The sequence below is a fragment of the Hippocampus guttulatus genome, chromosome 11, assembly GCF_054856545.1.
Source record: "Hippocampus guttulatus isolate MCC_2025c chromosome 11, RoL_Hgut_1.0, whole genome shotgun sequence".
NCBI lineage: Eukaryota > Metazoa > Chordata > Actinopteri > Syngnathiformes > Syngnathidae > Hippocampus > Hippocampus guttulatus.
In genome coordinates this window covers 5,165,478-5,190,297 of record NC_141271.1, presented here as the reverse complement: position 1 = coordinate 5,190,297, position 24,820 = coordinate 5,165,478, and the positions used below count along the sequence as shown (strand labels likewise).

Genomic DNA, 24,820 nt, shown 5'->3' with positions numbered 1-24,820 from the left:
TTGAGGGGGTCTGGTTTGGTGGCCTCAGTATTGCGTCTCTGCTTTTTGTAGAATGATGTGGTGCTGTTGGCTTCTTCAAACCGGAATGTCGAACTCTCACTGGAGCAGTTCGCATCAGAGTGTGAAGTGGTTGGAGTAAAAATCAGTACCATCAAATCTGAAACAATGGTCCAAAGTTGGAAAAGGGTGGAGTGCCCTCTCTGGGTCGGGATGGCATCTTGGGGTAACCAAGTGGAGGAGTTTAAGTGTCTTGAGGTCTTGTTCATGAGTGAGGGCAGGATGGATCGGGAGATGGACTGGCGGATCGGTGCAGCGTCTGCTATGATGCGGACTTTGTATCGGTCTGTCATGGTGAAGAAGGAGCTGAGCCAAAAGGCGAAGCTCTCAATTTACCAAACGATCTACTTTCCAACCCTCACCTATGGTCACGAGTTATGGGTCGTGGCCGAAAGAACAAGACGTAAACAAATATAAGTGGCCAAAATGAGTTTCCTCCACAGAGTGTCCGGGCTCTCCCTTAGAGATAAAATGAGAAGATTAGTCATCTGTTAAATCATCTATTAAATATTTTAATAGTTTAATCAATCACACTAATTGTAATATATCACCATTCATCAGTAGATGGCAGACATTATGAAAGATAGACTGAGTTGAACTTGCAACATGAGTAGGCCTACAATGTTGTGGAATTGAAAATGACATGCAGGACAAACATAGTACCTCCACAATGTTAACATTTTCAGTGACTTGACTTGTGTGAAAAAATGTTCAAAATAAGTTCTTGCACTTAGTGCTGGTTTGCTGTTCAGCAGTTTTGTGCCATCCTTGAAATGGTATTTGTTTCACACTTGGAAATAAAAAACACTATGTGATTATTTTGCTGCTTGCCCTTTGTTGTTGAATAGCAGATCTTTTAAAGATGAACTGAGAAATGCATAATGAAAAATGAAATGCGTGTACTTAATCCATATTTGAAACAGCATTTTTGTCATACGTCTGGTTCGGAAGTATGTGGTGCTATGTGGCCACCTTCATCATCTAAGTTGTCCATCTCTGCACTAGACTATCCATATTTTTCCGAGGCCCCATGAGCCCTTGCATGAATTACTGGTGTGAGGTCTGCTATGAAATGGAACTGGTGTTTTGTTTTCATGGTAGATGTGTAATTCCACTATTGTGACACTTACAGGCTTAAATAATGCGGAAAAGCAAAAGCTTGCATCTTAACAGAACCGCCCCACCCCCCGCTTCCTACTAGCCTAGCAGGGTAGGAGGATGACATCAAAAAAGTGGCCAGCAACAATGTACAGTTGCATGTTTCACTACTTTCTCAACCGTGTTACTTCATACTGTAAGGCAATGTGGAACCTTAAAAGCTCTGAGGCATATCAGTACCTACACAGTAATAAAGTTAGTCGGGCTTTATTAAAAAAGGTTGGACACAGTATTTACCTTAAAGCAGGCACAGGACTCAGCCAAACCCCTATCTTCCATCAACCCCACAACTTCCCACTGGCAACCACATCGCTCCAAAAAAACCCCAAAAACAACGGAAAACCTTGGACATAATAACTGCAACAACATTATTTTATCAACATTAATAATAAAATACTGAACTGAAAAATGTATTATGTCTCTGCTGAAATAATTGCATTTTTAGGTAATAATGACCGTCAACATTCCAAATGCGTGTCAGATTTTAATTCATAAAATATAAAACTACATGCTGTTGCCTGAAAATTAATTAAATTCGCTGCTACCTCATTGTGTTCGTGTCTCAAGTTTGCACTCAAATCAAACAAACAAAACAAAACAAAAAGCAGAATGATGAGTCATATCTTGAAAAGAAACTTGTATCTCAAGGTAGAGTCCATTTTTTTATATAACTTGTCTTTCATTAGGATCATGTGTGAACTGGAACTGGCTTCCCAGGTGACTTTGGGTGAGAGGCGGAGTCCACCCTGGATTGCTTTGCAGTTAATTTCAGGGCACTTGCAACCATTCATACTCACATTAACACTAAATGGCAATTTAGAATCTCCACTTTAGCTAGGAGACTAAAAAGCATATTTTTGGATTGCGGGAGCAAGCTGGAGTACTCGCAAAATGAGGGAGCTGAGATTCCAACACCTCTTGAATGTGAGACAGACGTGCTCACCACTTCACAGTGAATGGGAGAAATAAAAATCTACATCTATAATAGATAATAATACTTAGAACCCCCCTCCCCCCAAGATTATAAATGATACAATACAGCATAACAAATGCACCAAAACTGCATGTATCGACTTTAAAACCTGTATTGCATGGTGAGTACACACCTCGACATTGATCCATATGGCGTTATTCAATAAAAACTATGGTTTGACTCAATACATACCTGCTATGACAGCCACATCATTCTGTGTATCACGCCCATGCTTCTTCTTTCCATTATTTGTTGTCATAGTTTGATCTGGAAAAAACACCAAACACATTTCCTGAATGGAGACTTATTATTGTAAAACGTCGCCATGTGATATTTCTATGTTTTATGCTGGAAATAGTGCATCGGTGCACCAAGTCTCACTCACGCTGCGATTATATCTCAGCCAGGTGTCAACAGAACCTCATGTTCATAAATCAACATGACATGAATGAAATTAGCCTCCTCCTGCTAGGTGATGCTAGAAGCTGACTCTCCATGCAGCTGCTTGAACACAAGAGTGCATTTTAACACTGTCTCGTTTCTGAGTGCCATTTCCAACATGCATTTATCTCCTTTAGTGGAACCTTCCCTGCATGGATTAATGTGTTCACTCAATGCAACAACACTAATTGTCTTCATTCAAATATGATTATAGAAGCATCCTTTAAAAGAAATTACAGTACAACGACTCTTGCATCAGCAAGGAATGCTCACTGGTGAATTATTCCTTTAGTAGAGGGTTCAAAAATATTGAAATTGTCGGATGAGTCAAGGGCGAGGCAATGCTGTGCACCGGAACGACCAGAGAGGTGCAACAAGACCTAGTTTGTTTGACTTGCACTGGCATGAAAATTAAGTTATGACCATTTTGAATTATTAAAATTACCGTATTTTCACGACTATAAGGCGCCATTAAAAGTCTTAAATTTTCTCCAAAATGGACAGGACGCCTTATGATGCGGAGCGTCTTGTGTATGCGCTGAGTTCCAAAACTTGACTGACAGCCGACACGCTGTTTATATAGAGAAAAGGCGGAAGTGACTGTGGACAGGCATGCGGCAAAGAAGTCGGCCAATCAGTGAAGGGTGGGCGTGTATATATACATATATGGAGAGAGAGAGAGAAAAAAGGCAGACGTGAGTGACGACAGGCATGCGGGGAAGAAGTCCGCCAATGGGTGAAGGGTGGGCGTGTAAGTGGACGCTAAAGGGACGCCCCAAGCAGGTACCAACACCTGTATAGAGTGTGGCTATGTGCATTGTTGCAAAACAACTTCGGTTTTGGTTTCTAAGAACCCCCGAAAATAAATTCTACAAAGAGACACGCCTACGAAGCTCAGTTCAAACTTCAAGCCATCGGTTATGCTTTTGGCATGCGTGCCCATCTCACAGCAGCGGTGAAAAACCAAGTCAAGCAAATGAACTCTGAGCTTGCCGTTATTCCCGCAGGCTTGACTAAAGAACTCCAACCGCTGGACATCGGCATCAACCGGGCGTTCAAAGTAAAGTTGCGAACGGCATGGGAACAATGAATGATCGATGGCAAACACAACTTTACAAAGAGTGAGAGGCAGCGCCGGGCGAGTTATGCCACAATTTGCGAATGGATTGTGGCTGCTTGGACGAACGGGTCTGCTTGCACTGTTGTTCGAGTTTTTGGCAAAGCCGGCATCATTTCTGTGGAGCCACATGGCAATGAGAGTGACTGACAACGAGAGGGAACACGGCGTTTTTGATGGATTACCGGTACTTGCACAATTGTTCAATTCTGATACAGGATGAGGACTTTGATGGATTTCTGGGTGATGATTGATCGAAAAACGTGAGTACATTGTACGATGGCTAAATAAAATACAACGGAACTCAGTTTTGCTTCCGTTGCCTTTTTAAAAACGTGTTTTTAGCTTGTATCTGTATGTCTTGGCATGCTACCGTATGCTTCAAGCTAACGTGTTTTTAGTGTGCGCGCATGCATGCCGTATGTTTAAGCTGGCGTATGTTTTACCACTTTAAAATTGCGCCCAATAATACAGTGCGTTTTGTCTATGTGTAAAATACAGAAATAGCACCCATTAATGAGACTGCGCCCAACCATACGGTGCGCCGAATGGTTGTGAAAATACCGTATTAAAAATGTAGAAAAAAAGTATGGCAGCAATTGCAGGCTCAAGTCTTTTTGAATATGATGCCACAGATTTGGCACACTTATGTTTGGGCCGTTTTGCTCAATACATTTTATCTCTTTATACAGCACCTGTCAGGCTCAATCAGGTTGGAGGGGGATATTAAGTTGAATAGGTCTGGGCTCTGACTGGGCTCCTCAAGGACATTCAGAGTTGTCTTACAGTCACTCCTTTGATGTCCTAGCTGTGTATTTAGGGTCAATGTCCTGGCGCAAATGAACTGTCTCCACCAGGTCAAGAACACTTGAGAGCAAGTTTTCATTCACTGGATTATTTCATTGATCTTTTCCAATTCCTGCTGCTGAAAACCATCCCCACAGCATGATGCTGACATGACTCTTCACCGTAGGCAGGGTATTGGTCAGGTGATGAGCGATGCCTGATTCACCCAAACCTCAGATCTGGCATTCAGGGCAAAAAGTGTTATTTGTTCTCCAAACACCCTTCCCTTGCAATCATCATTGTAGATAGGTGACCACCTGTAGGAAGAGTCCTATAGTCACAGATGATGGAGGCTGCTGGGCTTACAGGGTCCTTCAATGCAGCAAACATTTTTCTGAACCATTCGCCAATCTTGTGACAATCCTGTCTTGGAAATCTACAGACAGTTCCTTTGATTTCATGCATGGCTGGTTTGTCAAGTTCAACGGTGGAACCCACTAGGTGTAGGCCTTTTCCGCATGATGTCGACTCTACTGAATTTAACACAGGTCAATACCAATTAAGCTGTGGAAAGATCCCAAGGATAATCAGGATGTACTTGAGGTCAATTCTGAGGTTCAGGGCGAGCACACACACATGCACGCACGCACGCACGCACGCACACACACACACACACACATTTTATATATATATATATATATATATATATATATATATAGATAGATAGATACCTGTGTATATATATATTACAGCTGTCAAACGATTAAAATATTTAATTGAATTGAAAATGCAACTGTCATAATTAACTCAAACTAACTCATAATTAATCGTGATTACTCATACATTTTTTCTCTCTATGGTTTTGTGTCGACATCATTTCGGATGACTACACTTGGTTCGAGGCACAACACGTTTTATTTTCAGTGTGGTCGCTACGACTGCACCGCTGAACTCTTGACGTGCCTCAGCGCACTGTCGCTGTCAGACGAACACAGAGAAGCTCCACCCGCTTTATTTATATGAACACGGAACACGGTAACCTTCCATACAAAATAGTTCCAAACAAGTAACAATCGCGTCAGTGGCAAACATCGTACTCAACAGGCTACCTGCTCTTTTTTCACCAGAGGCTCATCAACCTAGTCTCTTATTTCGCTCCTGAAACAGTGTCTTCTCCCGCTTGGTGTACCTTAGCCTTCTCCGCCACATACAATTTCTATACATAGCTTGTAATGGAGGCTCTCGCTGGCAATCCGTAGTGGGGTCGTTAGAAGCATTGCGAATTATTTCAGCTTGAGTCGAGCTATGGACAATGTTGACAGGCTTGCATGCAGTAGCCATACATTTAGCTATGGCTTCAGCAAATTTGTTCTTCGTCGTGTTATCCATTTTCTTCGCTTTGAAATGATCCATAGTTGTCTGTTTTAGACGAGGGGGCGGAGTACTCACATCAGCTGTGTGCTTGGCCATTAAGTGGGATTTCAGACTCGACGTGCGATGATGATAGCTCAGTTTACGACTGCAAAACATACAGGTAACTTTGGTCTTGTCAGTGGAACAATCTGGCAACTTTTTAAAAGTAAACTTTCCATTCATAAACTCTTTAAGTCTCCGTTTTCGGTGTCTCGCGCTGCCATGGCTGGCAAAACAGACATGGGCGTGGAATTTTGCAGTGAGCTTGTTGTTTTGTTGCCGGTTTATTTATAGAGAAACGTAAAATCCGCTGTGACGTGTTGCCGCATTAATCTCGCGAGAAAAAATGTAATCACATTAAAATTCATTTAAATTAATGCCGATAATAACGCGCTAAACTGACAGTATAGTATATATATATAGTATATATATTAAATATATATATATACAGTATATATATATATATCTCGTAGGATCAAATATGAGGATGAAATAAAACAAAGAAAAATTATAAATCATGAATACTACTATTCCTCACTGGCCAATGAAAAGCAAGCAAGCATTCTTTTGTTCTGAAAACTCAGTTGTTAAAGTTCACTAGTTTAATTGTGAAAATCTAATTAAAGTCCAGTCTCCAGAATCCATTTCAATGGAATCTAATTAAAGTGTCTAACATAAAAAAAAACAACAACAACAAAAAAACAAAGACAAATTAACAGCCCTTTTTAAATGTCTTGAAGAGAGAAAAATAACAGCTCACTTGAACCAAACAACCCATTTGAATCAGGTGAGCAAATGCCGAAGAATGTGTGGAAGGATCATAACAAGAAAAACAAATTCACAATAAGGAAATTATTTTAATTGGATACAAGAAAAACTAATTCGCAATAAGATTATTTTAATTGGATAGCAAGGATATGTATATAAAAGTTGTTTAAAAAATATTGTGACAATAACAAGTTCAAGGTGAAGTAAACACTGTATGGTTAAAAAAAATAGAATAACCTGAACATAATTGTGAAAGCGATTTTTTTTGTTGAGAGCTAAAAAACATGAACATTTCACCATCAACCTGCAGCATACCTTGCAAAGATCGCGAGGAAGAGTCTGCCAGCGCACCACAACTCGACTGGACCAATGGGCCACGGACAGTGACCAATGAGCTTCCAGGGTTGGTGAGTACCGCCTTTAGCAGTGCCATGTTGTTGAACTGAACCAACGAGAGGCAGCCCACGAAACCCTCCGCAGCAGCTTCAGCTACTTCCTCATGGAAAGCATCCAACCCTTTGGAGATAGTTTATGATTACGGTATTTGATTGCCTCAGACCCCTCTGTAGATTTTGATGAGCATCTTGAACAAAATGGAGGACTTACTGGTGACTTTACCCAATGTCAAAGTTCTGATCAAGACTAATTCTCCATCAAAGGAAAGGGTGTATTTTCTGTGGATGTCCTGGTCCACCTGTTTGAAGAAAAAACAAACACATGTATAAGAAGTGCAAAATATAAAGGTTCTCATTTCTGATGAATTATGAATTCTTCGATTTTGGTGTGTATGCTTTCTAAATTAATGGATGATAATGAAGTACTGGAAGCTGTGAGGCAAAGTGCAATGAACCTCATAATTGTTTTTGAAAACAACATATCTAATTTTGTATTTTCACAAACATGGAAAACAACTTCAAATCGATTCTGTTAATCAACCTTGTGTGTTTCTTTAAACAGATTGAAACATATCTTTGAAAAGAACTGAACTGAATTGCTCAACTAACTCAAATGCATCTCACACGTCCTTTAAAATCAAGTGGACAAAAGAAAATTGAATCCTTGTCTCAAAGCATCCTATCCTACTCTAGTAGTTGGTTTATGGATGACAATAAAGGAGCAGAAGCTTAGCTAGTTTACAGCATTAGCGCCTGACCCAAGGCGCTGACTTAGCGTTCGGAGCCACACTATCTTTATGACGACCGCCGTGGAAATAACTCATGTTATCCTTGGCACCTTTTGAAGCTGTAACAGCTCCATGATGTTTGGCAACTCTTCAAAGTTATAAACTGAACTGGCTGTCCGTGCTGCTGCCCTTAGTCAGCAGGACACATTACATCCTCTATTTGTCATTAAGTCTTTTCAAAGTGTTTGGCTCCAGGTGCCCCAGAGCACTTTTGAAACACTTGAAAAGTTCTTCCCAGGGGAGGTTTTTTTTTTTTTTTTTTTTGCACAACCCGGCCAGCCTCATTAATACCAGGCCATGAGGCCTTGGCGAAAAAGTCCCAATTTGCATAATAAAGTAATTAATCAATGCTAATGCTTTCTGACAGACAGCACATTGCTACTGGAATAAAAGCATGACATTTGAACACAGGTCCACCCACCTGCGCCTGCCTCACCTGTACATAGATTTTCTCCTCCACTCTCTGGATTCGTACTCTGTGGATTCGTCCATCTGCCAGATTAGTGGTAGTGGGGCAGAAGACGTCTGGCTTCCTGTCTGCCTGCAGGTGGTACCAGATCTGCAGACTCCCTGGAAGCAAGGCACGCACAGCACAAATGTGAACCGCGTGGCACCTTTTGTCTTTATTTACATCACATTCACTTTTGTCTGATGGAGCAAACACGTGAAAATCAAGCGGTGTGAGAGAAATAAGAAAACTGCAGTGCTATGCAGATGGAGTTGTTTTTGGAAACACTGGTTGTTGGTGTGCCCTGCGATTGGCTGGCAAACAGTTCAAGTTGTCCCCACTTACTGCCCGAAGACAGCTGGGATAGGCTCGTGAGGATAAGCAGTTTGGATAATGGATGGATGGATAGATGAAGAAAAGTTAGTCTTCAAAGAATCCAATGTGCTTTTGAAATAGTGAAGACTTGAGTCTTCAAAGAACCATTTTTTTTGGTATAAAATGAAGTCAAGCCAGTCTTCAAAGAAAGAAAGCACTTTTGAGGACTGACCACAATTACTCAATAATTTCTTAACATTTCTCACACTTAAGACTTCAAAGACTTAACATGTTATGTACACAGGAAATAATTTAGAGTCTTTAGAGATCCTAACATCAGTGTTTTATCAACATTGAAGACAATTAGTCTTCGACAGATTTTTTGTCAACAAAAGAAGACAATTTATCATATTCAAACAACTGAACAAAGGTCTTCATAAACACAGAAGACAATTTTGGTTTTTATGAAAATTGAAGACAATTTTAATGTCTCATAGACATAGTATCATTGAAGACACTTTCATAATTGTGAGTCTTCAATGGACCTAACAAAGTAGATGTGTATTCCAAAGTTAGAAAACAATTTAGAATTACTCTAAATTGTCTTCCAACATGTGTTTCTATCAACAATGGAGTCTTCTAAGAACTACACTGATGTATTTTTGTCATATGTAACATCCATCCATCCATCCATCTATCCATTTCCAACACGCTTATCCTGAAGAAGGTCGTGGGGAGTTGCTGGAGACTACCCCAGCGACTTTGGACGGAAGACAGACGACACTTTGAACTGGTCGCCAGTCAGTCGCAGAACACATTTAGCAGGGGTAGGGAACTCCAGTTCCTCGAGAGCCATATCCTGCCTGTTTTAGATCCCTCCCGACTGCAACACACCTGATTCAATTGTTCATGATTATTTCAGGCCTCTACAGGGCTTGCTGATGAACAGCATTTGAATCAGGTGTGTCTCGAGGAACTGGAGTTCCCAACCCCTGACATATAGAGAAAAACAACCATTCACACCCACATCCACACCGTCACTGGGTGGGGACCGATCCCACGCTGCACACATACAAGTCAGGGGAGTGTACCACGAGACCATCCGCGACCATATATAACATGTGTAATTGTTTTGTGAAAGTTTTACAACAATTATGTCTTTCGTGAATGTCTTCCTCAATGTCGACCACAGACACTGAAATTCTTCACATTCTATTGCAGGGGTGGCCAACCCGCGGCTTGCGAGCCACATGCGGCTCTTTGGCTGGTTCAATGCGGCTCCCGGGCTTTCACACGACAAGCGTCGAAAACGCCTTGGCAGTGGAGATGCCATTCAAACAAGGCGCTAAATACACAGAACGTACGACATCAGCCTATCATCAATCCCGTACCTTGATTGACATAGAGGGAAACCAATCAGATGACTGCATCACCGCTCGTGCGCAGACAACGGCACTAAGCGCTAAGCTAGTCCTCGGCAGTGGCGATGCCATTCAAACAAAGCGCTAACTACACAGAAAGTACTACGTCAGCCTATCATCAATCCCGTTACTTGATTGACATAGGGTTGATTGACAAGGGTATGATGCGGCTCTTTGCAGTAACACAGTAAAGAAAATTGGCTCTTCGTCTCTGACTGGTTGGCCACCCCTGTTCTATTGGTACACGTGAACCACTCTGCGCACGCACCATTCCTGGCCACAATTACAGCAATGTACTGGCGGCTGAGGGTGCTGACAGAAAACAGCATGGCGGGGCTCTGAGAGGTGATGAAGCTGAATGAAAAGTCCTCTCTGGCCCGGCTGCTGCTGCTGCTCTCCGCCTGCAAGCTTTTGTTCAGCATCACAGAGAAAGGCTCCTGAAGTGTGTAGGTCAGCGATGACTCTCTGTCGAAGGACACCGACACCTCTGTGAAAACAGTATATCCGCAGGTGATTGTTAAAGAACATGTACAACATTGGACAAAAATATGAAGACAAAAGATTCATAAAGTACGGTATTTTCCGCATGATAAAGCGCACCTAAAAGCATTTAATTTCCTCAAAAGCCTAATATCTGGATCAATATTCTGATTTCTTGGATGGAGTATTTTAAATGTTCTGTTAAACGCTTTGTTGCAGCTGCAGCGGTAGTGTGTATTGTGTATTATATTCCTTTAATATAGCGCCATCTAGTTGATGCATAACGCAACCGCAGGCACTATTGTAGCTTCTATGCGGCTTATAATGTGGTGGGCCCTATATATGAAAACAGCTTTAAAATAGGCCATTCACTGAAGGTGCATCTTAAACTTCGAAGCGCCTTACAGTGCGGAAAATACGGTAGATCATATGATTACAGTGTACCCTCACGTTTCATGAGTAGTGTGCCTTAAAATTTGCCGTTGTGCAAATTGAAAATTAGTTGTTATGACTAGCATTGTTTCTTCGTCACTGTCTTTGTTTTCATCTTTTAAGAAGTTGAAGAAGAAACACTTCCACAAGAAGTATATCAGTAGACATGGCAAGCAAGTTGAAATAATTCGCATTGCTTCTAACGACTCCACTACGGATTGCCAGCGAGAGCCTCCATTACAAGCTGTGTACAGAGATTGTACGTAGCGGAGAAGGCTAAGGCGGGAGTACATATTCCCTCCTTCAGTCAGCTAACAAGTGCCCCAGGCAGATCGACTGGCGTGACGCATCGGTTAGCCGGACGTCCCAGTTACCAGCCTCGCCACAACACATCAATGAAGTAACAAGCATATGGAGTCATTATTCTAGCAAAACCATCTACAATTTCAACGTGTATGAAAATGCAAACATCAATCAAAATTAAATCAATTTGTTAGGCACCTTATCATCATGCAATGTGCAACCGAAAGTGCTTTATAGGTAAAACAACTGCTGCATCTTAAAATCAATAAAACCGGACCAAAAAAAAACAAAAACCAAACAAAACAAAAAAAACAAAGATCCCCCACAACCCGCATCAGCACTGTTATCTTTGGAATTAGCACTATTATCTATTATCCTTATCTGCTATTGGAATGCTCCCTCACTGGGGGTTTTGCTTATATCTTCTAGTATTGCTGAACGGCCACTGGCAGAGGACCTCAGGTTATTTAAAAAAAATGAACTGAACGTGTTTTTTTTCATAAACCATTGTATAGAATAAAGAATATTTCAAGTTTTCAATCAACATGTTTTTATAAGGTTTTTACAGTATTCAATAAACATTATTTACAGTATTTCCACCCTTTTTCTACCGATTACCTGGGGACAGGTCGATGATGCCTTAAGTCCAGACTTCACTCTCCCTAGCCACGTTGTCCAGCTCTTCCAGGGCTATCCTGAGATGTTCCCAGACCAGCTAAGAGAATTACTCTCCCCTGATCTGGATCTTTCCAGTTCTTCCACTGTGTTATGCCCGGAGCCTAGAACTAAGGAGGCGTCTATGGGGCATCATCAATTGTTTGAGCGACATCATCTGGCTCCTCTCAATGCACAGGAGTAAAGACTCTACTTTGAGCCCCTCTTGGATGACAGAGCTTCTCACTTTATCTCTAAGCCCGTATCCCACTGAGCAGCGAAGATTTTCGAGTGTTTGCTCGACCCGTCAGAGTTCATTTGTCATTTTCGGCATGAGTTTTTCAACAGCTTCACAATGTCTTGCCAACAAGAAAATTGGTCATGGGCATTAAAACATTTCGCGAATATTTGCCGAATGTCCACTGTTTTGGACCATCACGAAAAATCAACATTCACCATCTTTGCAAACATTCGCCTTCGCCGCTCAGCGGGATAAGGGATAAAGCAGGGGTAGCCAACCCACGGCTCGCGAGCCGCATGCGGCTCTTTGGCTGGTTCAATGCGGCTCCCGGGCTTTCACGCGACAAGCGTCCAAAACGCCACGGCAGTGGTGATTCCATTCAAACGAAGGCGCTAAATACACAGAACGTACTACGTCAGCCTATCATCAATCCCATTACTTGATTGACATAGAGGGCAACCAATCAGATGACTGCATCGCCACTCATGCTGTTGGAATAAATGTAATTCTGTTGTCCCATATTTACTCTCTGTGTAACTTTAAAACCTGTTTCAGAGTGATACCTCGCAAATACCTCATATACAATGGGGTAGGTTGATAATGGTAGACTTGTTGGACCGGGAGAGCTCAGGCTGCTCCTGTTCTAGCTTTTAAGACAATATCTTGTTGTTAAGTGAACGGCTTCTGGTCAAATTAACTGTTGCCTGTGAGAAGATAACATCAACCCAGGACACCATGAGAGGGGCATCCCAAGCTGTGTTCGTGGACCATTGACATCCAGTAGGAGCCGTTTGACGACATCTCAGGAATGCATTGTGTGTTCTCATTGAAACTCTCCTTTATTTGAAACTATTGTGGAATGTGAAAATACTCCCCACACCCGTTAGAAGATTGTGTATCAGGGACATCCTTCCAATAAATGCAAGGAGACAAACGCACTCTTCAGAGTTGCCCCGGAACCTGTAACGATTTACATTGTAGAGCCAGCTGGAGAGCTGCTCTGAGATTGTGAACCGAGACATGTTTTAGCGCGCTCTCTCTTGCAAGAAAGACAGCCATGCCTGCCTCCTGAGTTTTCCTGTTCCTGATGTGTTCTTAGCATCAGATTACCAGCATTAACCTAACAATGCACAAACAATGGCGCTAAGCGCTAAGCTAGTCAGCGAATTACCTCTGATTTTAAGGCAGGGGTGCCCAATACGTCGATCAGAATCGACCGGGAGCCAGCGACCTGGTCCCAAATTGACCGCAAGGGGTGGGAGGAGGAAATTGATGGGGAAAAAAAAAAAGATTTGTTTGTTTGTATCTTTAACATTCGTTCATTTTCGGCCCATTCCGACTGTTGCTCATCATGGTGTGCGTGCCTATGTGCGCGAGTGCACTAGTGGACACCCGCGTGAGTGCGTGCGTGCGTGTGTGTGTGTGTGTGTGCGCACACGCGCGTGTGTGTGTGTGTGTGTGTGTGGTGCGTGGGCACACGCGCGAGAGGAAGGGTATGATGTGGCTCTTTGCAGTAACACAGTCTCTGACTGGTTGGCCACCCCTGGGCTAAAGGGAGAGGATACTCACTTTGGCCGCTTGTGTACTTGACCTTGTTCTTCCCACAGCTCGTGACCAGTGGTATGGTTGGGAAACGTAAATCTCAGGTTTTTCCTTTTGGCCAGGTGTTCTGAACAAGACCCTCACAATATGTTTGTGCAAATTTGTGCACCAGCTCAGACTCTTTCCTTTCCAGAGAAGTGACATTCAACGTCCACAGAACTGGCTCTCTAGACAAAGATCAGGCCACCAAGGTCCACACCTCTGGCTGCTACCCAACTCACAAAACACTCAACCATCTTTGCCCGTGCCACAGGTGGTGAGTCTCTTCAGGCTGGGCCCAGCTACTGAGCGCTAGTTATTGAGCCCCATCTCAAGGTCAAGGGGGACCCATGTGACCAGTATCTGGGCAAGGGATTATTGGATGCAATAATGCTGTTCTTCAAAGTTGGTTCTCAGCTGTGCTGTGTCTGATCCCTCATTTATGACCTGTTTGCCCTGAGTCACCCCACCAGAGGCATAGAGCCTCTGACAGCTTAGCTCCAACGGTCACTGGACACACAAACTACTCGATCATGATAAGGAGGCCACTCGAGATAGTACATAAGATGCTTTAGTTTTTTTGAGGGCAAGAAACTGTGAAGACAATTTAATGAACTTGACGTATGGTGCATATTTACAGAAAAAGATGACTTTTGGTCTTCATCGTATCCAACTTGTTTTTTTAAACTGCAAACATGAGAATCTCTATGAGCATATGTTGGCGTATTCATTATCTTTGTAGAAAATGTATTTTTCCATGAAAGTAATTTCATTTCCACAAATGCTAAAAAATAATTAAATGAACATTATGTATGTTTTCGTAAACATTGAAGACAAAGCTTGCGTATACCAATTGATCTCTACAAAGCTGGTTTTCTCAAACATTAAAAATGATTTTCACTCCTTAATCAATGAAAAGTTACATGCCTGAATGAACATAAAGTACATCGTTTTACCAATAAAAAAAGCAAGGTTGAACTCTGGAAAGGCTTCTGACTCGTTTATGCTCAAGAGTAAATCCTTTCATTTCCATATATTTTGTTTGGACTCCTGGCGGCTTCACAAGTATATTGAACTTCAATGCAGCTTCAAAAGAAGAACCATCATTATCGACTTCATTAAAGCTCTCGGTTCCACATAAAATGTAAGCATACAGTATTTGGTCTCATCGTGAAACGTTCTCGCCAGGAGCAAACAACGTTCATTTGTTCCCAATGCGACCCCCCCCCCCTCAAAAACAAAAAAAACCAAAACAATTTGTTTGCAGTCAACGACAGCGGCTGCAAATGAGAATCGAACAACTGTCGTCACGCTGTGAAGTCACACTTGATTTATATCATCCTCCCACACACCACATGGCTTCTTTGTTTCTACATACAACATCATTGACTTGGGCTCCGTATTTTTTCTCCAGGCTGGGTGAGTGGACAAGGACACATGTCCTTGTGTGCAACTCAAGAGAGAATCAACTGCAATTATGAATCCTAAAGTACCTGTGCCTTTTCCACAGCCAAAAGACTAAAGGTATTGTTCCAAAATGTGGAAGCAGCAAAGGCACACAAGAAGAGCCTTTGAAGTTACTTCTATTGTTATAAGAAATTCGCTCAGTGCTACAGAGACCTCATTTTAGTCAATGTCAAAGGATTAACTCTGCCTCCCTGTTTGGATTTCTCCTGCAACAATATTCCAAAAGGATGATGGTTGTGAGAAGAAAGAGAATATGATTGATGTAATGAAAGGACCATTGTGACTGGTGCGGTGCATTTTAATATGTGTTTGACAAGGAGTACTTAAATGAAGATGTAGACTGTAAATGTTAGCCTCTTGCACAAGATGCACAAAGCTAACAAGCCAGCAATCTGCCATACATTTGTAAATTGTGACGAAAGATATATAGGGTGTTCCAAAAGTCTTGGGCACATTTTGACATTGAATATCTCGGAAACTATTAAGGACATAAAAACGCATCTGGTAAATTCAGAAAGTTTGTAATCTCAATTTTTACATGGAATGTTCAAAGATGTTCAATGTGAGCAGCTTTAGTCACATGACACACATCAAGCCGATAGTCAAATTCTTGCCAAACGTGTCCCAGCATTGCATTGTCAATGGTTGCAACAGCTTCTGTTATTGGTGCCTTCAGCTTAAAGCATAAGCACCCATCCGTTCTGAATTTACCACGCCATCTCACTATGGACTTCCTCTCTGGTGGCTCCTTTCTGAATTGTCTGCAAAATGCACGTTGAACAACAGTCCATGATTCAGTTTTTTTAATGGGTCTGAAAAGAAATTTTAAAACATCAATAGCCTTACAAAAAACTTAATGTAATTCGCTTTCAAATGGCACAACTTTTATCTTACGACCATTCATAGTTAAGGAGATATGGGGACTTCAAATGTGCCCAAGACGTTTGGAACACCCTGTACACTGAACACACCATTAGTAGTCAACACAATGCAGTATTGGTCAGGTGTACCTCACAGCTCTGAGATTTGAGGTTTGAGTCTCAGCTCTGGATTTGCTGGATGGAGTTTACGTGTTTTCCCCATGGTTGTGTAGGTTATGTCTGGGTATGTCTTCTTTCTTTCACATTCTAAATACATGCACATGAAGTTCATTCTAAATGTCCCATAAGTGTGAATTTGAATGTTTGTCAATGCATTCACAGAATATTGCAGTTTATAGTTTTCGAGTGCTATTTCGCATAATTTCAAGCTTTTTTTTTAAGTGGAAGTCAAAACAAAAACTTGCTTGACAATAATGTGTTCCATGAACCCCCACAGTCTAAACACTGTAATCCAACTAATAAGGGCAAACCCCTGAAATATGAATTCAGTAGGAAAATCCATCTGTTGTTAGCCATATCAGGGGGAGGGACAGCTATTTTTCCTGAGACTGCCACTTGCTGTCAACTGAAAATTACCTCACAGTGCCTATAGGATCAGGTAACGACTGTCACGGCTCACCTGTTTGTGACATTTGCAAGATGAAGTGGATGCTTAGATCATATTGTAAGGAACATTTTTGACTTGACTTCTTCTTTGAAGGGTTTTTACACTATACAGGCATGGTGTGTTGTGTGGCTTCAGTATAATGTTGTGCTGCAATAAGCAGCACTGAGGTCTACGATAAGAGATGCAGGATAATTAAGAAGCGGGAAGAAGAGGCAGAGAAGTCCCCCCAAAACACCAAGCTCCAGTCATAGTAGTTACTACAGAGTAGAGATGATGTATGCAGATGACCATCACTGCATGCTCTGCTTGTTTGTTTAAAGGCTCTGTATGTGTTTAAGAAGCAGTTGTTTGAATGTTTATAATTACCATAATATCCATGCTAATTTCTGGTAGCCAGGCAATGGCGTTTTGCATTTTGTGTCAGCATTAAAATAGCATAACCTTGTAAAATGAAATTACAGAGTTTAGTAGAAAGTTTTGGTTGAATATACACAGTTTAATTCTCTTTTATTTTATGGGCCAGTTTTACAGTCAACCTAAATGGGGAGTTACAAAAAAAATAACAACTTGAAGTAGACACACTTTGCCTTTTATTCAGAGAATTGTGGAAGTGAGAGTGAGAACATGTGTACTAAGGAATACCTAAAATGTTTTTAAATTCTTTTAAATGTACCTAATTAAATTAAAATGTTTAAAAGTGTGTGTGAGGGGTAAAACTTTCAGTAGTCTATGCCATTAAAATATATACTGTATATTTTTACAGTAATATATGCAACATAATAAAAAAGGAGTCTGATCTGTTTTAAGTTCAACAGCTATGCATTCATTGGATTGGACTGTATGTAGTAGCCACAGAAACGATAGTTTGTTTCCCCACCGGCTAATATTTATCTGAATCAAATCGTCGGGAAATTAACATGAACAGTTAATGTAGAGGTAGATATCTGCCTCTGGTCAGATTTAGGGTGAATCTCGGCGGCTCTCATGATTACATTTGCGACAGCACATGAATAGGATTACACCAGGGGTGCTCATTAAGTAGCGTGTAAGCTACCAGTAGCTTGCCAAGAGAGTGTCGGTCAGTTAAAAAAAAAATTTTTTTAAAGTACAATTGTGAAATTTGTCACCTGATTGATTCACGGGACAGCCAGATAAGCCAGCTGCATACATCACTGCATATAGACGAACCCTGTCTCACAAAGGAATAAACCCAGTTCATTTTCCCTTTTGGCCTTGGAAACGGCTTTGTGTTGGAGGGCACATGTCGGCTATGAACTGGAGGGGAATTTAGTCGGAAACAACGTGTTGGATTGATTATTTTTAGTCATCATACATTCGCTTATGCCTGACATGATAAATTGATTATGCTTGCAAAGAAGAACGCTTATGCTTGCAATCATTAATTGACTATGCCTGCAATGAAGAACGCTTCTGCTTTTAATAAAGATACATACTTTATTATGTACTCACATTTTATCCATTATATACTCACTTTTATAATCAAGAATGCTTGGTGCACTGTGTGGAAGTTTAGGGACGCAACCACCTTTCCGAGGACGTGGTTGGGACGAGATAAGTGTTAAGACTAAACAGTGAGCAAAGGTGAACAGTGAATGGAGCCATCAACACCAGCTGCGGCGTGATGTTTTTGTGACAATTGCACACATGTACGTAATTTGAGTTGAGTTTCTAGAAAGGCGCCCACAAATAAAATGTATTATTATTATTATTATTTGCACTCACATACACACACAGTCAAACAAGTTCAGTGTGTGTTCAACAGCCCCCACCCTTTAGGTTGGACACACCTATGTAGTAGCTTTCCCAATAAATGAGGAGGTGAAGGGGGAGATCGTTAGGGTTACGTGCGGAGACCTGAAACCGAATGCTTCTCCTCGTTCCCTCCTGGTACCAGAATCGAGTCTCCTGTCTCCTCCTTTTGTTTATTCCTGAGTGTCAAATTGGATAAACCTGACACAACGCTTTGTGAACTCTGCTTCACAATGACAGTAAGGGCCGACACCGAAAGACCGAAATTACGCCGAGGTATAACGTGCAACCAATTACAGCAAAGTTTTTTTCCAGATTGAATATTACTGGCAAATCCTTAGCTGCTACGAGGCCATTTGGAACAACTAGAATATCTTGAAAAAAGGGGATCCTGTATAGTTCCAATCCAAAATTATCTTACAATCTTGATAAAAGGACATTAAGTATGATAAAGAAATAGGTGTGGCATTGGAACGTTCAAAAATATTTTGTTTTTATATTGCCTCTATGTATTTCAGATTTTCACCGAGTGTGGGTGGGTCTGGAACCTGTCCCTGCAAGAAACAAGGATTGACTGGACTGGATGTGTCCAGCGATTGACTGGCGACCAGTTCAGGGTGTGCTCCTTGCTGGAAATCTTTTGGGAGAGACCGAGGGTTGGCAACCCATGGCTCTAGAGCAGCATGGTTTAATATGGTTTCTGTAGCAGGGCAAACTTGACATAAACATTCTTAACATTTTCCAATTGGGTAAAAAATGTGGAGAATAAATAATACATTTCAACATTTCTGTCAACGAAGATTTGGGAACGGGTCGATCGTGTCATGTTCCTGTTCTTGGCTTCGCCAGCAGGTAGCAGGCGGAGACGACTTGCTGGTTGCACACCTGCTGCCAATCTTGTAATTAGGGACTCTGTATTTAAGGACCTACAAACTTGCCACTAGTTGTTGGAGAATTGTTTGGCTTACTGCTAGAAGCTCTTGCTCATGTGACCTTTTTTCTAGACTTCTCGCTCTTGCAGAGTTACTCTTGTTCTCAGGTTCCTTTGTTCGTAAGTATAGTTTTCGTCTTCATCGTTTGTTCTTAGCTTACGTGAGTTGGGTTCTTTGCATTTCGTTGTGTTTGTCTCGGGTTAATTTTCTTCCTTGCCTTTTGTGCAAGCGCTTTTGGTTATCATTTTGTTTTTTGTTTTCCTGGTCCTTATTTGGCCAGCGCTTTTTGTCTCTACTTTATCGGTGCGTTTTTATATTAAAAATTTTTGTTGGAGAGTTTTTGTCTGGTGTCTACTATTTTGGGGATCCAAAACACATTATTCAATTTGATCGAATCGTGAAAGATCGCGGGTTGGTTGATCAAAAGTAGATCTTCCGTCAAAAAAGGTTGGGCACCCCTGCTCTACAGGATGCACTGCAGGGGGAAAAAGAAAACATTTGGACAAACAAGTGGTAGGGTTCGAACAGCAGAGCAGACCCACCAAGACTGGAAACTGAAAGGCACTTGGGATAAGGATGTCGCACATAACAGCAGTGCACAATAGCTGGTGACTCTGAGAGAGGAGCACAGCAACCTCCCTGAACAGAACCCAGTTACCATAACAGTGGCAGACATACAGAAAAGAGTCTCAGATATGAAAAACTGGACAGCACCAGGCCCGGACATGGTCCACACCTACTGGCTAAAGAAACTCACAGCACTCCATGAGTGCCTAGAAACACAAATGAACCAGTTGCTGAGGGATGGGACTCACCCAGGATGGCTAACCGAAGGGCGAACGATCCTGATCATGAAGGATCCCTCAAAGGGTGCAGCCCCATCCAACTATCGGCCAATAACCTGTCTCTCCACAACATGGAAGCTCATGTCAGGCATCATTGCGGCTAAGATAAGTGGACACATGGATCAATACATGAGCGAAGCACAGAAGGGCATTGGTCGAGATACCAGAGGAGCCAAACATCAGATCCTGGTTGACAGAACAGTCGCACAAGACTGCAGGTCCTGACATACCAACCTGTGCACAGCCTGGATTGATTAAGATAAGAAAACCTTTATTAGTCTCGCAATGGAGAAATTCCCAATTCACAGCAGCAAAGTAAATATAGTAGTTACACGAAAGCCTATGACTCGATGCCACATACATGGATCACTGAATGCTTGGAACTGTATAAGGTGAACCGGACCCTAAGACCCTTCGTTGCAAACTCGATGAGGATGTGGAAAACCACACTTGAAGCCAATGGCAAGCCACTTACCCAAGTGTTCATCAAATGTGGCATATACCAAGGTGATGCACTCTCCCCACTGTTGTTCTGCATAGGATTGAACCTCCTAAGCCAAGTAATCGCCAAGACTGGCTGTGGATCGAGCTAAGATCAGTCACCTCCTCAACATGGATGACATAAAGCTGTATGCACTGCAGGAATAATAAGGTGACCAAAGGAAGAGATTCAGACCACGGATGTTAAGACCTGAAAGCTCCTAACCATGCATGGAGGGTTCCATCCCAAATCTAGCACCCTGAGACTGTACGCAAGCCGAAAGGAAGGAGGCCGGGGACTAGTGAGTGTGAGAGCCAATGTCCAGGATGAAACATCCAAGCTCCATGAATACATCAAGGAGAAGGCGCCAACGGATGACGTACTCAGAGAATGTCTCAGACAATGGGGAACAGACGATGAGGCACTGGAAGAGGGACCATCATGGGAGGACAGGCCCCTACACGGGATGTACCATCGGACCATAACTGAAGTGGCCGATCTCAAGAAGTCCTATCAGTGGCTAGAGAGGGCTGGCCTGAAGGACAGCACAGAGGCACTCATCCTGGCTGCTCAGGAGCAGGCCCTGAGCACCAGAGCCATCGAGGCCCAGATATACCACACCAGACAAGACCCAAGGTGTAGGTTGTGCAAAGAGGCACCTGAGACGATCCAAGAAATAACTGCGGGGTGTAAGATGCTGGCAGGGAAAGCCTACATGGAACGCCATAACCAGGTGGCTGGCATAGTCTACCGAAACATCTGTGCGGAGTATGGACTGGAAACCCCAAGGTCAAAATGGGAAACACCTCCGAAGGTGGTGGAGAATGACAGAGTGAAGATCCTGTGGGACTTCCAGATCCAGACTGACAAGATGGTAATGGCGAACCAACCAGATATCGTGATCATAGATAAAGGGCAGAGGAAAGCCGTTGTAGTGGATGTAGCGGTCCCAAGTGATGGAAACATCAGAAAGAAGGAACACGAGAAACTCGAGAAATACCAAGGGCTCAGAGAGGAGCTGGAGAGAGCCTGGAAGGTAAAGGTGACAGTCGTGCCTGTGGTGGTGGAGCACTCAGGGCAGTGACCCCCAAACTAGATGTGTGGTTGCAACAGATCCCGGGAACAACATCGGACATCTCAGTCCAGAAATGTGCAGTGCTGGGAACAGCAAGTATACTGCGCAGAACCCTCAAGCTTCCTGGCCTCTGGTAGAGGACCCGAGCTGAATGAGGGACGGACACCACCCGAGGGGTGAGACGAGGATTTCAAAAAAATATATATACTGTATATATGGGCGACCCGGTAGTCCAGTGGTTAGCACGTCGGCTTCACAGTGCAGAGGTACCGGGTTTGATTCCAGCTCTGGCCTCCCTGTGTGGAGTTCGCATGTTCTCCCCGGGCGTGCGTGGGTTTTCTCCGGGTGCTCTGGTTTCCTCCCACATTCCAAAAACATGCATGGCAGGCTGATTGGACACTCTAAATTGTGCCTAGATGTGAGTGTGGGCGTGGATGGTTGTTCGTCTCTGTGTGCCCTGCGATTGGCTGGCAACTAATTCAGGGTGTCCCCCGCCTACTGCCCGAAGACAGTTGGGATAGGCTCCAGCCCCCCTCCGCGACCCTAGTGAGGATCAAGCGGTTCGGAAAATGGATGGATGGATATATATATATGTATATATATATATATATATACACACACACACACAGGCTGTTTTGCCTGCATTATAAGGCTTATATCGAGCTTTTAATTTTTTGTGGCTCCAGACATATTTTTATTTATTTATTGTTTGGGTCCAACATGGCTCTTTCAACATTTTGGGTATGCGACCCCTTGTGAAGGACTCTCGCTCGCTGATAATACGGATTCGATTTTTGGTTAATTTTCATGTTATAATTGTGAGACAAATAATGATGTGGTTTCCCATGAAGGGACACTTACTTTTTTTCCAAGTGGTTTTCTGAGCTTCTACTTCCTTGTGGCTCTCTGAAGCCTAAATCTGATCGAGTGCCATCAGGGTGTTTATAGCAGAAATGGTTGCTGGTAACAATGTGGTCACAAGAAAGCAAACAAGTGCCTCTCTCAAGACTGTTCTCCTGCAAGGGATGGGGGTGCTCAGAAAGACAATGATCCGAAACAGTAAGTCGTTTAGGCGAACCTACCAACTGAATCGCCAAGATAAAAGAAGCGGGTCGCAGTAGATAAAATAAATGGAGCCCAACATGCCCCCCCCCCCCCAAAAAAAAAACAGAACATGTCCGAGAGAATCTCCACACTGCAGAGAAAAGGGGAACAAATGATTGGACTCGGCCTTCCAGAGCAATAAGAAGCTTGCCTTAATCCTTGCAGAAGATGATTGCAAGTGAGGACAGAAATATGAGGCGTAATGTGTTGTCAAGGTGACAGCTGAACTTCGATGAAGTCATTTCAGTAGTAAGTGGGTATAAATGTCATATTAAGATTTGGCTTGCTTTACTTTGTTTCCAGAAAGAGGATTAATATTTGTAGTTGTGGTCTGATTGGCCACTTTATTAAAGGAGGGCATTTATATAACATATTATATATATATTTATATAACTGTCCTTTAACCCCTAATTAGGGGTTAAAGGACAGAATACACTCATTCGTCATGAAACACTTTGAGAACAAGGTTACAATGGGTGTTCTTGCCTTTCTCAAAATGTATCAGCCAGAGTGGCGAACTCGGAAGCGCATAGCGTGAAAAGCAAACGGCAGTCTGTGCATTTATTCAGTGCAATTTTTTTGTCAGTCACTAAACACACATTTGGATTAAAATGATAAATTCATGATGCTCGATCGATCAGAGTCCCAATGAGCCAAAGGCAATAGCGAAACCATACCGCTAATAATCTTGCGTCTAATATTTTTCAATACAGTAGTTATAACGATATAGAGTACGCACTCCAACACAAGTGGAATAAATGACATAGTAACATTATAATATATAATATACTCGTTAATATAAAACAAAAAACTAACAAAAAAACCAATATTATCCTGAAGCAATTAATGGACATATTGTCATGAAAGAAAAAAATCCACGACACACTACCATATCTATTTAACTGAAAAGTCATTGTTCTTGCCTTCTTTCAAGTAAAAAATACCATTTAAATTAATCAATGAGTTTTGCTCATTATATTGTTTTATAATGTCAGATAAAATGCTAATTAAGCAACATGCTTTTACTTTGATAGTCGCTGTTCAATAAAAATGATGTATGTCCACATTTCTCCAAATACATTTAAAAAAATCTAAAACATACATTGATTTAAATTTTGTTGTTTTTTTTTTTGTGTTCAGTCACAGTACTCACAAAATTTTGAATAGCTTATTTTTTATTGGATAACAACAACACTCTAGGCCAGGGGTGCCCAACATGTCAGTCGTGATCCCAAATCGATCACGAGGGGTTTAAAGGGGGGGGGGCCTAAAACATTATTAATATTATATATTTTTGTGTCAGTGCCCACAGCACCCTTAGCATCCTGTCAGTCTCACTTTCACAAAAAGTATTTAAAAAATAAAATGACATAAAATAATAAAAGCAGGTCACCTCCAACCTATGGTGGCCCGTGATTTGCGTCACCGTAAGGTTTTCGCGGTCAGCATTCTGCAATAGTAGCAGTTTTCGATCAGAGCTGTTGCACTATATCTTTTATTGTTTTTATCATTGACATTCAGAGTTTGTTTCATTTACAATTCACCAGTACTAGGAAAGAATGGGAATCTGGAGGGTCGAGAGAAGCATTTTAAAATGGTACACGTGAGCTACAATAGTTAACACGCTGCAAAAGTACATCCCATGCCTCTGCGTCAGGTCTCGACGAGGGTAGGCAGAAAATTTCTTTTCTATTTAATTTTTCTGTTTTGTTCATTTGAGGGGCCGTTATGGCTGTTGCTCATTATGGCGTGCCTATGTAAGTGCGTGCGTATGCGCACATGTGTGGGGGTGATCGTGGGAGGTTGGTTGATCGAAAAGTAGATCTTCAGTCAAAAAAGTTTGGGCACCCCTGCTCTAGGCACTCTAGGAGATGCACGACAAATATA

General features: G+C 42.1%; 1 protein-coding gene across 3 annotated transcripts in view; it reads right to left on the bottom strand.

Moving 5' to 3' along the window:
- Positions 1-24,820, bottom strand: part of LOC147197849 (contactin-associated protein-like 5) — a 200,970-nt gene that overhangs the window by 5,012 nt on the left and 171,138 nt on the right. For 2 of the 3 annotated variants that reach the window (XM_086123341.1, XM_086123343.1), the window contains 5 exons: positions 10,349-10,567; positions 8,318-8,466; positions 7,320-7,407; positions 7,029-7,229; positions 2,381-2,455 (listed from right to left, as the gene is read on the bottom strand). In XM_086123341.1, coding sequence (XP_085979467.1) covers positions 2,381-2,455; positions 7,029-7,229; positions 7,320-7,407; positions 8,318-8,466; positions 10,349-10,567 — 732 coding nt within the window. The remainder of the gene's footprint in view (positions 1-2,380; positions 2,456-7,028; positions 7,230-7,319; positions 7,408-8,317; positions 8,467-10,348; positions 10,568-24,820) is intronic. The other variant, XM_086123342.1, reaches the window with a different exon arrangement.